The sequence below is a fragment of the Scyliorhinus torazame genome, chromosome 11, assembly GCF_047496885.1.
Source record: "Scyliorhinus torazame isolate Kashiwa2021f chromosome 11, sScyTor2.1, whole genome shotgun sequence".
In the NCBI taxonomy this organism is placed as follows: Eukaryota; Metazoa; Chordata; class Chondrichthyes; order Carcharhiniformes; family Scyliorhinidae; genus Scyliorhinus; species Scyliorhinus torazame.
This window is the reverse complement of record NC_092717.1, coordinates 68,699,812-68,713,254: the sequence shown is the minus strand read 5'-3', so window position 1 is coordinate 68,713,254 and position 13,443 is coordinate 68,699,812. Positions and strand designations below refer to the sequence as shown.

At 47.6% G+C, this 13,443-nt stretch overlaps 1 protein-coding gene across 1 annotated transcript in view; it reads right to left on the bottom strand.

Annotated features, from left to right (window-relative positions):
• The window catches only part of LOC140385324 (collagen alpha-1(XV) chain-like), a 531,657-nt gene that overhangs the window by 211,397 nt on the left and 306,817 nt on the right, over positions 1 to 13,443 (bottom strand). Inside the window, 1 exon segment of the mRNA XM_072467384.1 lies at positions 6,358 to 6,420. Coding sequence (XP_072323485.1) covers positions 6,358 to 6,420 — 63 coding nt within the window.

The following is a 13,443-nucleotide window of genomic DNA, read 5'->3' as shown; positions in this document are numbered from 1 at the left end:
GACACATTGATAAAGATCGGGCAGTAGATGTGGTGTATATGGATTTCAGTAATGCATTTGATAAGGTTTCCCATGGTAGGCTCATTCAGAAAGTTAGGGGGCATGGGATACAGGGAAATTTGGCTGTCTGGATACAGAATTGGCTGGTCGAACAAAGACAGCAAGTGGTAATGGATGGAAAGTATTCCGGCCTGGAGGTTGGTGACCAGTGGTGTCCCGCAAGGATCTGTTCTGAGACCTCTGCTCTTTGTGGTTTTTATAAATGACTTGGATGAGGAAGTGGAAGGACGGGTCAGTAAGTTTGCCAATGACAGAGTTGGTAGAGTTGTAGATATTGTCGAGGGCTGTTGCAGGTTACAACAGGACATTGACAGGATGCAGAGCTGGGCTGAGAAGTGGCAGACGGAGTTCAACCTTGATAAATGTGAAGTGATTCATTTTGGAAGGTCGAATTTGAATGCTGAATACAGGGTTAAAGGCAGGATTCTTGGAAGTGTGGAGGAACAGAGGGATCTTGGAGTTCACATACATAGATCCCTCAAAGTTGCCACCCAGGTTGATAGGGTTGTTAAGAAGGCATATGGTGTGTTGGTTTTCATTAACAGGGGGATTGAGTTTAAGAGCCGCGAGGCTTTGCTGCAGTTTTATACAACTCTAGTTAAACCACACTTGGAATATTGTGTCCAGTTCTGGTCGCCACATTATAGGAAGAATGTGGATGCTTTAGAGAGGGTACAGAGGAGAATTACCAGGATGCTGTCTGGACTGGAGGGCATGTCTGATGAAGAAAGGTTGAGGGAGCTAGGGCGTTTATCACTGGAGCGAAGAAGGCAGAGAGGTGACTTGATAGAGGTGTACAAGGTGATGAGAGGCATGGATAGAGTGACTTTTCCCCAGTGCGGAAATGGCTGTCACGCGGGGACATAATTTTAAGGTGATTGGAGGAAGGTATAGGGGGAAATGTCAGAGATAGGTTCTTTACACAGAGAGTGGTGGGTGTGTGGAATGCACTGCCAGCAGAGATGGTGGAGTCAGAGTCATTAGGGACATTTAAGCGACTCTCAGACAGACACATGGACAGCAGTAAATTGAAGGGGTGTAGGTTAGGTTGATCTTAGATTAGGATAAATGGTCGGCACAACATCGTGGGCTGAAGGGCCTGTACTGTGCTGTACTGTTCTTTATTCTATGTTCTCTGTATGTCCATAAACATACTGACAAATCGGTTTACTCCGAAAACCAGCGGCAAGCCTTCTTTCTTTATTTGAGTGGAATTTTGCTCTGCTGCCGCCAAAGTGGGTGAAGCGAACGCAATGGGCTGTTCTGTACCATCGCTCATCCGGTGTGTCAGGATGACCCCAATGCCATATGGCGAGGCGTTGCATGTTAACAATAAAGGTTTTAACAGGTCAAGTGCATCAGCAGATGTGACAGTTGTTGCTTTACTTCATCGAACACTGTCTGTTGTGGAGGGTCTCAAAACCAACATAGAATAGAATTTACAGTGCAGAAGGAGACCATTCAGCCCATCGAGTCTGCACCGGCTCTTGGAAAGAGCACCCTACCCAAGCTCCACACCGCCACCCTATCCCCATAACCCAGTAACCCAACCCAACACTAAGGGCAATTTTGAACACTAAGGGCAATTTAGCATGGCCAATCCACCTAACCTGCACAACGTTGGCCTTTCTTTAACAACTGGTGCAGTCGGCCAACACCGTTGCCAAGTTTGGGGTGAACTTGCCATAATAATTTATAAGGCCCAAGAAACAGTGGAGTTTTGTTCGATCCTTTGGCATGGGTGCCTGCCAGATTGCACCTACCTTATCGTCCACTGGGTGTAACCCGTTTTTGTCCATCATGCAGCCTAGTAGACCACCTCGCTCGTGTGGAATACGCACTTTTCACGCCGTAGGTGGACCCCGACTGCCTCGAATCGACGTAGCACGTCTTCTAGGTTTTTCACGCGATCCCGGTCGGAGGAACCGGGGATCAATACGTCATCGAGGTAAACCGCTACCTGTGATAATCCTTGGAGGATAGTTTCCATCACTTGTTGGAATATGGCACATGCTGAAGAAACTCCGAATGGCAGCCTAATGTACTCATACAAATCCTTGTGTGTGTTGATGGTTACATATTTCCGTGAGGTCGGGTCCAGAACTAATTGAAGACAAGCATGGCTCATGTCGAGGTTGGTGAAGGTACGCTCTCCGCTGAGCCCGTGTATAGATCCTGGGCACCGGATAATGATCCGAACAGGTTGCTCGATTGATTGCCATGTTGTAATCTCCACAAAGGCCGATGGAACAATCAGGCTTCATTACCGGCATGACCAGCGCAGCCCAATCCGCGAACTGCACCAGGCAGATGATTCCCATCCACTCCAGGCGGTCCAATTCTGCATCGACCTTGGGTTTCAAAGCACAGGGGATGGGGTGGGCCCGGAAATACTGTGGCTGTGCCTCTGGGTCCACTGAGATCTTAGCCATGATGTGGAGATGCCGGCGTTGGACTGGGGTGAGCACAGTACGAAGTCCTACAACACCAGGTTAAAGTCCAACAGGTTTGTTTCGATGTCACTAGCTTTCGGAGCGCACACGAGTGCGGCCTCAACCGGGACCTGGGATTCATGTCGCATTACATTCATCCCCCACCACCTGGCCTGCGAAATCCTATCAACTGTCCTGGCTTGATACAATTCACACCTCTTTAACCGGGGGTTACCCCATCTCTGGATCTGTAAAGATTTAATCACCTGCTAATGGTCGCATTCCAAGCATTGTTTGGCATCTTTGAATTTGTCTATATATATGTTTCTGGAACATACCTCTTCATTCAACTGAGATCTTGGTAGAGGTCTCCAAGATGGTGCCAAGTCCTTCTAGGAAAACCCCCGGGGAGCATGCCAATACTGCATCAGGCCTGTTGAGGTAATATGGCACACTTGCTGTCAGTCCAGCCTGAGGCGTTTCAGCCAATCATGCCCCAGCAAATCTGGACCCGAACCTTCCACTACCACCAATGGTAGCTGTACGAACAATGCCCTGTATTTCACGGTGACTTCCGAGGTGCCCGCGATCCCCAATGATTCCCCCGTGTATGTCGCCAGCGAGCATCGGTGTCTCGCATATGCCTGAGCGGATTTGGTCGTAAGTGCAGCGATCACTGAGCCACAGCTCCATTTGTATTGGGAAAACATTAATCCGGACCGTCACTTGGGTGGGCCACCCATGGTGCAGAGATGCAGTAAAGGTGGTGGGCCCCTCCAGCTGGTCGTCAATGAATTGTGTCCGCCCTCTGGGGTGATCTTCGAGGTAGTGGCAGTGGGCGGGAGGGCTTTCTTGTGGGCTTCTACTAGTACCGGTGCGTTCATCCCGTATGTTGGGGGTCTCCGGTGTGGGGAGGTACAGTGTCCCTCGCTGGGAATGTGTTGCTGTTTGTCCTGGTCTCCTAGAGTGCATCCCCAATGGCGGGAGCCTGGAAGTACAGGACAGGAGAGTAGCCTCCTATAGGGTTATAACAGTACCATCCCTGGAAGTCGCTACAGCTGTGTTATTTCCTGTTAGCCACATGTGGTCGATTGGAATAAAAATGTTGTCAATTAGGAATCCAGATGTGGACTACTGGGGATCCAAATGTAATGTGGTCAATTGCCTTTCTGATTAGGAAATAAAAGTAATCGGGTGGGGGGTGCGGGGGGGGGGGGGGGGGGGGTGGAAGTCGGGGGAGGGCGATGACAATGGCTAGAAAAATTAAACTCTGGATCAATCACATGGGATTTGGACGTGCCAGCATGTGTCCTTGGAAGGTTAGTCTTTATTAGCTCAAATGGCTTAGTCCCAAGTATGGCAACGACCAACAATACCTTTGCGACACCAAACACATTTTGCAATGTAAGTAGAAAATTCAGCCAGATTGTTGAACTGTATTTGTCAATCAACAACAATCTGTTTGTTTTAAACATTTATAATCACTGAAAAGGTTATTTCCAAATGATTCTGCTTTGTAAATTCATTGCACCGTTGTGCACCAATCCTTCCTATGTATCCCCAATTCATGCATCTTCAAAATAAGGCTGTTTATTTGTGTTGCAACATGGGGAGGGGGGCGCGGGGGGGGGGGGGGGGGGGTGCAGTCTCAGTCTGCTGCTGCACTCTAGTGAACAAGTTGGCTTGGCACAAAGTCACAATACTGTGCAGTCCTTAACCAATTGCAAGTTCTTGTATCCACAGTACCTATCATTTAGCAACTGTTCCCTCTGGAAAACGCATGTCTGACGATCCAGTGAATGATGAAGATAATTGGGAAATTTCAATAACTGAGGGTGAGATTCTCTGGCTTCCCCACGGCTTGTTTCTCTGAGGTGGGAGGCGGCCCGTCGTTGGCACAGTGGCGGGATCTGCTGGTCCCCCCACTGTCAATGACATTTCCTATTGAATCCACTCCATGCCGCCGCGAAACCCACGGCATGGGCGCGCAGTCAGTGGGACCAGAAGATCCCACCAGCATGAACTACCAGAAGATCTTGCCCTGAGATTCCCATCATCAAATGAACCCAAGAGACACTGGAGAATTGAAAGTATGCGAGACACCACTGGATGGACTATCTGACTGGTAAACTGACATGATACCCTGTGAAAATTGGCAGAGATATGTTGTGCCAGATTTGCATCCCATCTAATTTTCGAGTGGGTTTTGTACTCAAACGTGTTTACAGTTCATAGATCATAGAATCTACAGTGCAGAAGGAGGCCATTCGGCCCATCGAGTCTGCACTGGCTCTTGGAATGAGCACCCTACCCAAGCCCACACCTCCACCCTATCCCCATTACCCAGTAACCCCACCCGACACAAAGGGCAATTTTGGACAATAACGGCAATTTAGCATGGCCAATCCACCTAACCTGCTCATCTTTGGACTGTGGGAGGAAACCGGAGTACCCGGAGGAAACCCACGCACACACGGGGAGGATGTGCAGACTCCGCACAGACAGTGACCCAGCCGGGAATCGAACCTGGGACCCTGGAGCTGTGAAGCAATTGTGCTATCCACAATGCTACCGTGCTGCCCATTTCATTGGCTTCCAGCAATGTAACTTATATATCCAGAAAATTTCCTGGTATCTACACTACTATGAAAGTCAATATTCTAACTGGCACTTCGAAAATGGATACCCAGGAAGTCACTTTTACACATGCCTAAATGATAGAAACTTGGGGTAAAAAGGCAACTGGAATGCAGTGAGAACCAATCTGTCCCAGGAATTGGAATCAGTGGCAAAACTGTAATGGAACAATGGGCTGCCTTTAAAGAAGAGTTTGGTTCAGTTCAGTCGAGATGCAGTCCCTCAAGGTGAAAAGGTCGGGAAAACAAAGCCAGAGCTCCCTCAATGACCAAAGCGATAGAGAGCAAGATGAAGAAGAAATACAGATGTCAGTTTTTAAAAATAAATTTAGAGTACCCAATTCATTTTTCCAATTAAGGGGCAATTTAGCGTGGCCAATCTATCGGCCCTGCACATCTTTTGGTTTGTGGGGGCAGACACGGGAAGAATGTGCAAACTCCACACTCCCAGGGCTGGGACCGAACCTGGGACCTTGGCACCGTGAGGCAGCAGTGCTAACCACTGCTCCACCGTGCTGTCCTATACAGATGTCAGGTTAATAATACAAGTGAGAATCAGGCAGAATACAGCAAGTTCAGAGGGGAAGTAAAAAAGGAAATGAGGTTCAAGCCCCAACCTAGACATAACCGGGATGACATACGAGTCAGTACTGAGGGAGTGCTTCAGTACACTGAGTTAAAACTGAGGTGTCTAACCTCTAAAGTGCCAGTGAAATATCCCATGGCACTTGTTCAGAGTGGCAGGGAAGCTCTCCCCATGGCCCTTGCCAACACGTTACCCTCTCCCAACATCACTAAAATGGATTACCTGGTCATGATTGCCTTGCTGTATGTAGGATAATAATAATAATAATATCTTGCTGTGCACAATTTGGTTGCCGCATGTCTTACATTACAACAATGCAGACACTTGAAAAGTACTTTATTGGCTGTAAAGAACTTTGAGGCATCCTGAGATTATGAAAACATATAAATGTGCACTTTCCTTTCTTGTAATACTTTGGAATTGATCATCTCTATAACAAAGACACACAAAACTTACGGAATTGCTCTAAAATGTCCTTACAACAAATTGAATGCTTGGGATCTCGGGAGCAATGGGGAGGCTCATAAGAACCAACTCATAGCGCAATCCAGGAATTTGCCTTTTCTATACAGAAGTAGTGGTGCTGTATGTAGTGGGCTGTAAGTGTTGAAACCGATCATGCAAGAAAAAATGAACCACTAACCACAGATCCTGGTAATCCAGCCTGCCCGATTTGTCCAGGTTGACCTGAGGTACCCGGAGGTCCCTGAAAAACAAATTAGACACAGTCATCAGGGTGCTCTGTTCCTTATTTTAGGTTCATTTTTAAACAAAGAGTAAAGATTATTCGATGGCCTCGATCAATGGGAAAGCAGGCTGTGTTGGATCTTTCTTTGCACACTGACTGGTACGAGCCTGTCAGAACAAAGAACAAATAAAAGTAAAGCACAGGAACAGGCCCTTCACCCCTCCAAGCCTGTGCCGACCATGCTGCCCGTCTAAACTAAAATCTTCTACACTTCCTGGGTCGGTATCCCTCTATTCCCATCCTATTCATGTATTTGTCAAGATGCCCCTTAAATGTCACTATCGTCCCTGCTTCCACCACCTCCTCCGGCAGCGAGTTCCAGTCACCCACTACCCTCTGTGTAAAAAAACTTGCCTCGTACATCTCCTCTAAACCTTGCCCCTCGCACCTTAACCTATGCCCCCGAGTAATTGACCTGTCTACCCTGGGGAAAAGCCTCTGACTATCCACTCTGTCTATGCCCCTCATAATTTTGTAGACCTCTATCAGGTCGCCACTCACCTCCTTCGTTCCAGTGAGAACAAACCAATTTTATGAAACCTCTCCTCATCGCAAATGCCCTCCATACCAGGCAACATCCTGGTAAATCTCTTCAGCACCCTCTCGAGAGCCTCCACATCCTTCTGGTAGTGTGGCGACCAGAATTGAACACTATACTCCAAGTGTGGCCTAACTAAGGTTCTATACAGCTGCAACATGGCTTGCCAATTCTTATACTCAATGCCCCGGCCAATGAAGGCAAGAATGTCGTATGCCATCTTGACTACCATCTCCACCTGTGTTGCCCCTTTCAGTGACCTGTGGACCTGTACACCTAGATCTCTCTGACTATCAATACTCTTGAGGGTTCTACCATTCACCGTATATTCCCTACCTATATTAGACCTCACATTTGTCCGGATTAAACTCCATCTGCCATCTCTCCGCCCAAGTCTCCAAACGATCTAAATCCTGCTGTATCCTTCTTAATCGTTTATTGTCACAAGTAGGTTCAATGAAGTTACTGTGAAAAGACCCTAGTCGCCACATTCCGGGGAGGCCAGTACGGGAATTGAACCCGCGCTGCTGGCCTTGTACTACATTACAAGCCAGCTGTTTAGCCCACTGTGCTAAACCAGCCCCAGTATCCTCTGACAGTCCTCATCGCTATCCGCAATTCCATCAACGTTTGTGTCGTCCGCAAACTTACTAATCAGACCAGTTACATTTTCCTCCAAATCATTTATATATACTATGAACAACAAAGGACCCAGCACTGAACCCTGTGGAACACCACTAGTCACAGCCTTCAAATCAGAAAAGCACCCTTCCATTGCTACTCTTTGCCTTCTATGACCTAGCCAGTTCTGTATCCATCTTGCCAGCTAACCTCTGATCCCTTGTGACTTCACCTTTTGTACCAGTCAGCCATGAGGGACCTTGTCAAATGCCTTACTGAAGTCCATATAGACAACATCCACTGCCCTACCTGCATCAATCATCTTTGTGACCTTCTCGAAAAACTCGATCAAGTTAGTGAGACACGACCTCCCCTTCACAAAACCGTGCTGCCTCTCGCCAATATGTCCACTTCTAAGTTCATCTGCCTTACCTGTTATACTTCTTGCATTAAAACATATGCAGTTCAGGCCACCAGTCCAGCTGTTTTCAGCAACATCTCCCTGTCTGCTCTTCCTCAGAGCCATACTGGCCCTATTCTCTAGTTCTCCCTCAATTTTTTCACCTTCTGACCTATTGCTCCGGTACCCACCCCCCTGCCATACTAGTTTAAACCCTCCCGTGTGACACTAGCAAACCTTGTGGCCAGGATATTTATGCCTCTCCAGTTTTGATGCAACCCGTCCTTCTTTTACAGGTCACACCTGCCCCGGAAGAGCTCCCAGTGGTCCAGATAACGGAAACCCTCCCTCCTACACCAGCTATTTAGCCACGTGTTTCACTGCTCTATCTTCCTATTTCTAGCCTCAGTGGTATGTGGCACAGGGAGTAATCCCGAGATTACACCCCTTGAGGTCCTGTCTTTTAACTTTCTGCCTAGCTCCCTGACCTCCTGCTGCAGGACCTCATCCCCCTTCCTGCCTATGTCGTTAGTACCAATATGAACCACGATCTCTGCCTGTTTGCCCTCCCTATTCAGGATGCCGGCTACCCGTTCTGAGAAATCCTGGACCCTGGCACCAGGGAGGCAACATACCATCCTGGAATCTATTCACGTCCACCGAAGCGCTGATCTGTGCCCCTGACTATAGAGTCCCTTATGACTATTGCTCTTCTGCACTTTGACCCTCCCTTCTGAACATCAGAGCCAGCCGTGGTGCCACTGCTCTGGCTGCTGCTGTTTTCCCCTGATAGGCTATTCCCCCCCAACAGTATCCAAAGCGGTACACCTGTTTGAGAGGGGGACAACCATAGAGGATTCCTGCACTGACTGCCTGCCCCTTCTGGTGGTCATCCCGCTGCCCTTTTCACAATGCTAGTCACAGGCAGGAGAAAATTCCCTGGATCGAATGCTCATAAAGATCTGTCAAGAAATTGTGGGAACCCAGTTCCTAATTTAATGCTCATTCCAAGGATATCAGAACAACCCTTCACACAGGGAGCTCTGCTTATTTCATATTCAGAATGGGAAATTACAATGCAAAGTTTTAATCCTTTTTTAAAAGTGTGATTCTGAAGATTGAGCATTGCTGGTAAGGAGAGTATTTGTTGCCTTTCTCTTGTTTCCCTTGAGTAGATGATGGTGGGCCTTCACCTTGAACCTTGTGGTGAAAATACTGTCATTGTGTTTTTTGATGTAGAGTTCCAGGATTTTGACCCACAAATGATGAAGGGATGGTGATATATGTCCAAATCAGGATGGGGTGCGATTTGAGGAGGTACTTGGTGGTGGTCATGCACTGGCTTCCGATGTACTTCTAAGTGATAGAGGTTGGATGTTTGGGTGGTGTTGCCAAAGAAACTGGGACCTTACCTCAGTGCATCCTGAAGACTAGTGGCCACAGCAGCCATGGTGTACTGGTGGTGGAAATGGTGGAACTCCAAGCTGGAGGTAGGAATGAGAATTAAGTGAACATTGTCAAGGACAATGTCAAACTTCTTGAATGTTGTTACAGCTGCAACATTCCAAGGCAAATAAAGTGTATTTCATTAGGCTCCTGACTTTAGCTTTGTAGTCAGGGGAAGGGCTTTGGTATGTCAGAGGTGAGACACTTGTCACAAACTCTGAAGGGCAGGATTTATTTATCCGAAGCTACCTGAGATAGAAGGTCCCTAACAGTGACACTTCCTAACAGGGGTGAATGCAATCAACGGGCCATCAAGTTGTCTGACACTCACATGTCTGCTTGGTTGCCAGATCAAGAGAGGCTGCGATAGCTGCCTGGGGCCCTGTAATTTTATACAATCATACAAATAATGATGGACAGGCAAAGACTCACTGGTCCATCTAGCTTGTCCAACACAATTGTGATTCCTTGCACTTCAAATATATGCCCTCCCTTCACATTTAAGAGTTATATGATCTCCTAGGATCGGCAGAAAGCGGATTAAAATCAGGCCAATTGGGGTTAATAAAAAAGTGGTAAGTTCTTCTCAAAGCTAGACAGCCATAGAATTTAAATTCTATGGATTTTTCTGCCAGATCTCTACTGCTGTTCATTATTGGCGATGGATGGGTTTTCTCTTATTAACAACACCTTGGGAGATTCTCTTCTTCAAGAAGAATCTGACAGAGCAGGAATTCCACCTTAGCCCTCTACGTCTGGCTCAACCACAGCACCATTAGCCGTGGATAGGCTCATTTCACATGCATGGCAGACTCATGGCAAGGTTCCCATGGTAGCACAGTGGGTGGGTGGCACGGTACCACAGTGGTTAGCACAGTTGCCTCACAGCAACAGAGTCCCAGGTTCGATTCCCGGCTTGGGTCACTGTCTGTGCGGAGTCTGCACGTTCTCCCTGTGTCTGCGTGGATTTCCTCCGGGTGCTCCGGTTTCCTCTCACGGTCCAAAGATGTGCAGGTTAGGTGGATTGGCCATGATAAATTGCCCTTAGTGTCCAAATAGGTTAGGTGAGATTATTGGGTTATCGGGTGGAGATGTGGGCTTAGTTGGGTGCTCTTTCCAGGAGGTTGAATGACCACCTTCTGCACTGTAAATTCTATGATTCTATGAATGCAAGCAAGGACACTCCAGTCGAAATGCACCAAGCAGAATCAGAAGGGGCAATGAGGGATGGAAGTGTCTTGATTAGGGGAACGTTCCCACTGAAGGCCTTGGACAAGGTCAAGGACTTCTATAGGTGTCTTCATGGCTGACTGGAGGGAGAGAAGGATATTAGGGGAAACTCAAGGCCTTTGTCTCTGCTTCCTGAAACCAATTGCCTGCTTCAGAGGTGGTAACTGCAGTAGAAGGGAGGAAAACAGTTGGAGCCTCAGGACTTGACCCTCTCTCCACATATGCATGGCCAGGGGTGGTTGCAGTGCAAGTAGGGGAGGCACACCCACCGTCTAAATTTTCAAACTTTCTTCACTGTAATCCCACGCAATGTTAGCTGGAATTGCAGAACAGAATGTCCAGCCCCTTTCTGCAGCTCTTTTAATCTGCAGGAATGGGCCGAAAAATATTTTTGAAGGAAACATCCATGATGGGAAAGGATGGAAAGTCCAATTGAGCGAAGAAGAAAAGAGGCTGAGGGAGTATACAAAGTGGAAGGTTTTGAGAAGGTGAACAAAGACAGACGTGACATGAGAAAGCACTGGAGAAATGGAGCAATTTAAGTCTATACTTGATATTAATAATCTTTATTAAAATAATAATAATCTTTATTATTGTCACAAATAGGCTTAAATTAACACTTTAATGAGTTACTGTGAAAATCCCCTAGTCGCCACCCTCTGACACCTGTTCGGGAACACTGAGGGAGAATTCAGAATGTCCAATTCACCTAACAGCACGTCTTTCTGGACTTGTGGGAGGAAATCAGAGCACCCGGAGGAAACCCATGCAGACACGGGGAGTACATGCAGACTCCGCAAGCCGGGCAGCACGGTAGCACAAGTGGTTAGCACAGTTGCTTTACAGCTCCAGGGTCCCAGGTTCGATTCCTGGCTTGGGTCACTGTCTGTGCGGAGTCTGCACGTTCTCCCCGGGTGCTCCGGTTTCCTCCCACAGTCCAAAGATGCGCAGGTTAGGTGGATTGGCCATGGCAACTGCTCGGCCCGGGACCGCAAGAAACTTCAGAGAGTCGTGAACACCGCCCAGTCCATCACATGAACCTGCCTCCCATCCATTGACTCCATCTACACCTCCCGCTGCCTGGGGAAAGCGGGCAGCATAATCAAAGATCCCTCCCATCCGGCTTACTCATTCTTCCAACTTCTTCCATCGGGCAGGAGGTACAGAAGTCTGAGAACACGCACGAACAGACTCAAAATCAGTTTCTTCCCCACTGTCACCAGACTCCTAAATGACCCTCTTATGGACTGACCTCATTAACACTACACCCTGTGTGCTTCACCCGATGCCGGTGCTTATGTAGTTACATTGTATATGTTGTGTTGCCCTATTATGTATTTTCTTTTATTCCCTTTTCTTCCCATGTACTTAATGATCTGTTGAGCTGCTCGCAGAAAAATACTTTTCACTGTACCTCGGTACACGTGACAATAAACAAATCCAATCCAATCCATTAGTGTTCAAAAAGGTTAGGTGGGGTTACTGGTTAACGGGGACTTGGGTAGGGTGCTCTTTCCAAGGGCCGGTCCAGACTCGATGGGCTGAATGGCCTCCTTCTGCATTCTATGATAACATGTACAGCTTCAAATCAAACCAATAGAGACAGCTTTTCACAAGATGGAGTCTTGGAATGATGAAGCCATAGTGATAGTGAGGGAGATGCAGAGATAGATAGTAGCAGGAGAGATCAAGTGGGGGTAGGAGTTGGGTTTGGGCATTATAACAGAACTCTTAAAACTGAACCTAAAGTTACCATCAGAAAGGTTAATGGATTCAAAGGTCATGTCAGGTAGATACTGCTGAGAGCCAAAGGCAGTCCATGTGAATTTGGCAACATTTGCTGAACTCTTGCCCTCAGTCAGGTTATATACTTTCTTCTTAAACATACAAGATAGAAACAGAGAATTCAGAAACTTCCTCCGCAGAGCCAAATCATGGCCAGAGGCAACAGTCACATTGTGACAGTTGCCATAGGAATGTTTATAGAGAAATATTTTTAGTAAAATAGGACCTAAAGCTGTAGACAACAGGAAGCAGGATTTGCGGATAGCAAGTGCGCGCCATTACCACAACTCAGTAATAGGTAAGCAGTTTCATGTCGAAGGTAGCCTGGATCCCGGAGTGGGATGAATCTTAAGTCCAGGCTTTTTGGGCAGGGGAGGATCAGGTGGGTGTGGGATTTGGAGGTTGGGGCGCAAAACTGTTGGGTTGGGGGTGGTTACCATCTTGTGGGGGGGGGGGGTTACCATCTTGTGGGGGGCTTGCCTTGTGTGCATCGGGGTGAGCCCCCAAATGTGATATCCCCCCCCCCGCAACACACACATTTGTTCATGTTTTCACCTCAGATGTTGGATAAGCAGCCTTCCCATTCTCGTCCACCCTCCACTGCCCAGTGTACCAAGGCAATGGAAGTGGAATGAGACCCTTAACTGCCACTCAGTTGGGCAGTTAAATGGCCTCAATAGGCCTATGGGCAGGCAGCCTAGTGGATGCCTTACCCACTCACTGTGTTATGGAAATGGGTTGGCGGTAGGCAGGAAGGAAGGTGGAGGGCTGCAAAATCCAGCCGTGATTCTCAGTATTCTTTGATATTTTCATTCTGACTGTTCAAGGTATGAATGTACAGGAGAAGAAAAAAACCATCACAGCCCCTAGTGCTGCCAAATCGGTGTTGCTGGCTGAATAATAATTGGATCTTCAAAATGCCCAAGGAATGAATTGTGATCTTCTATATTTGCTCAGGTGG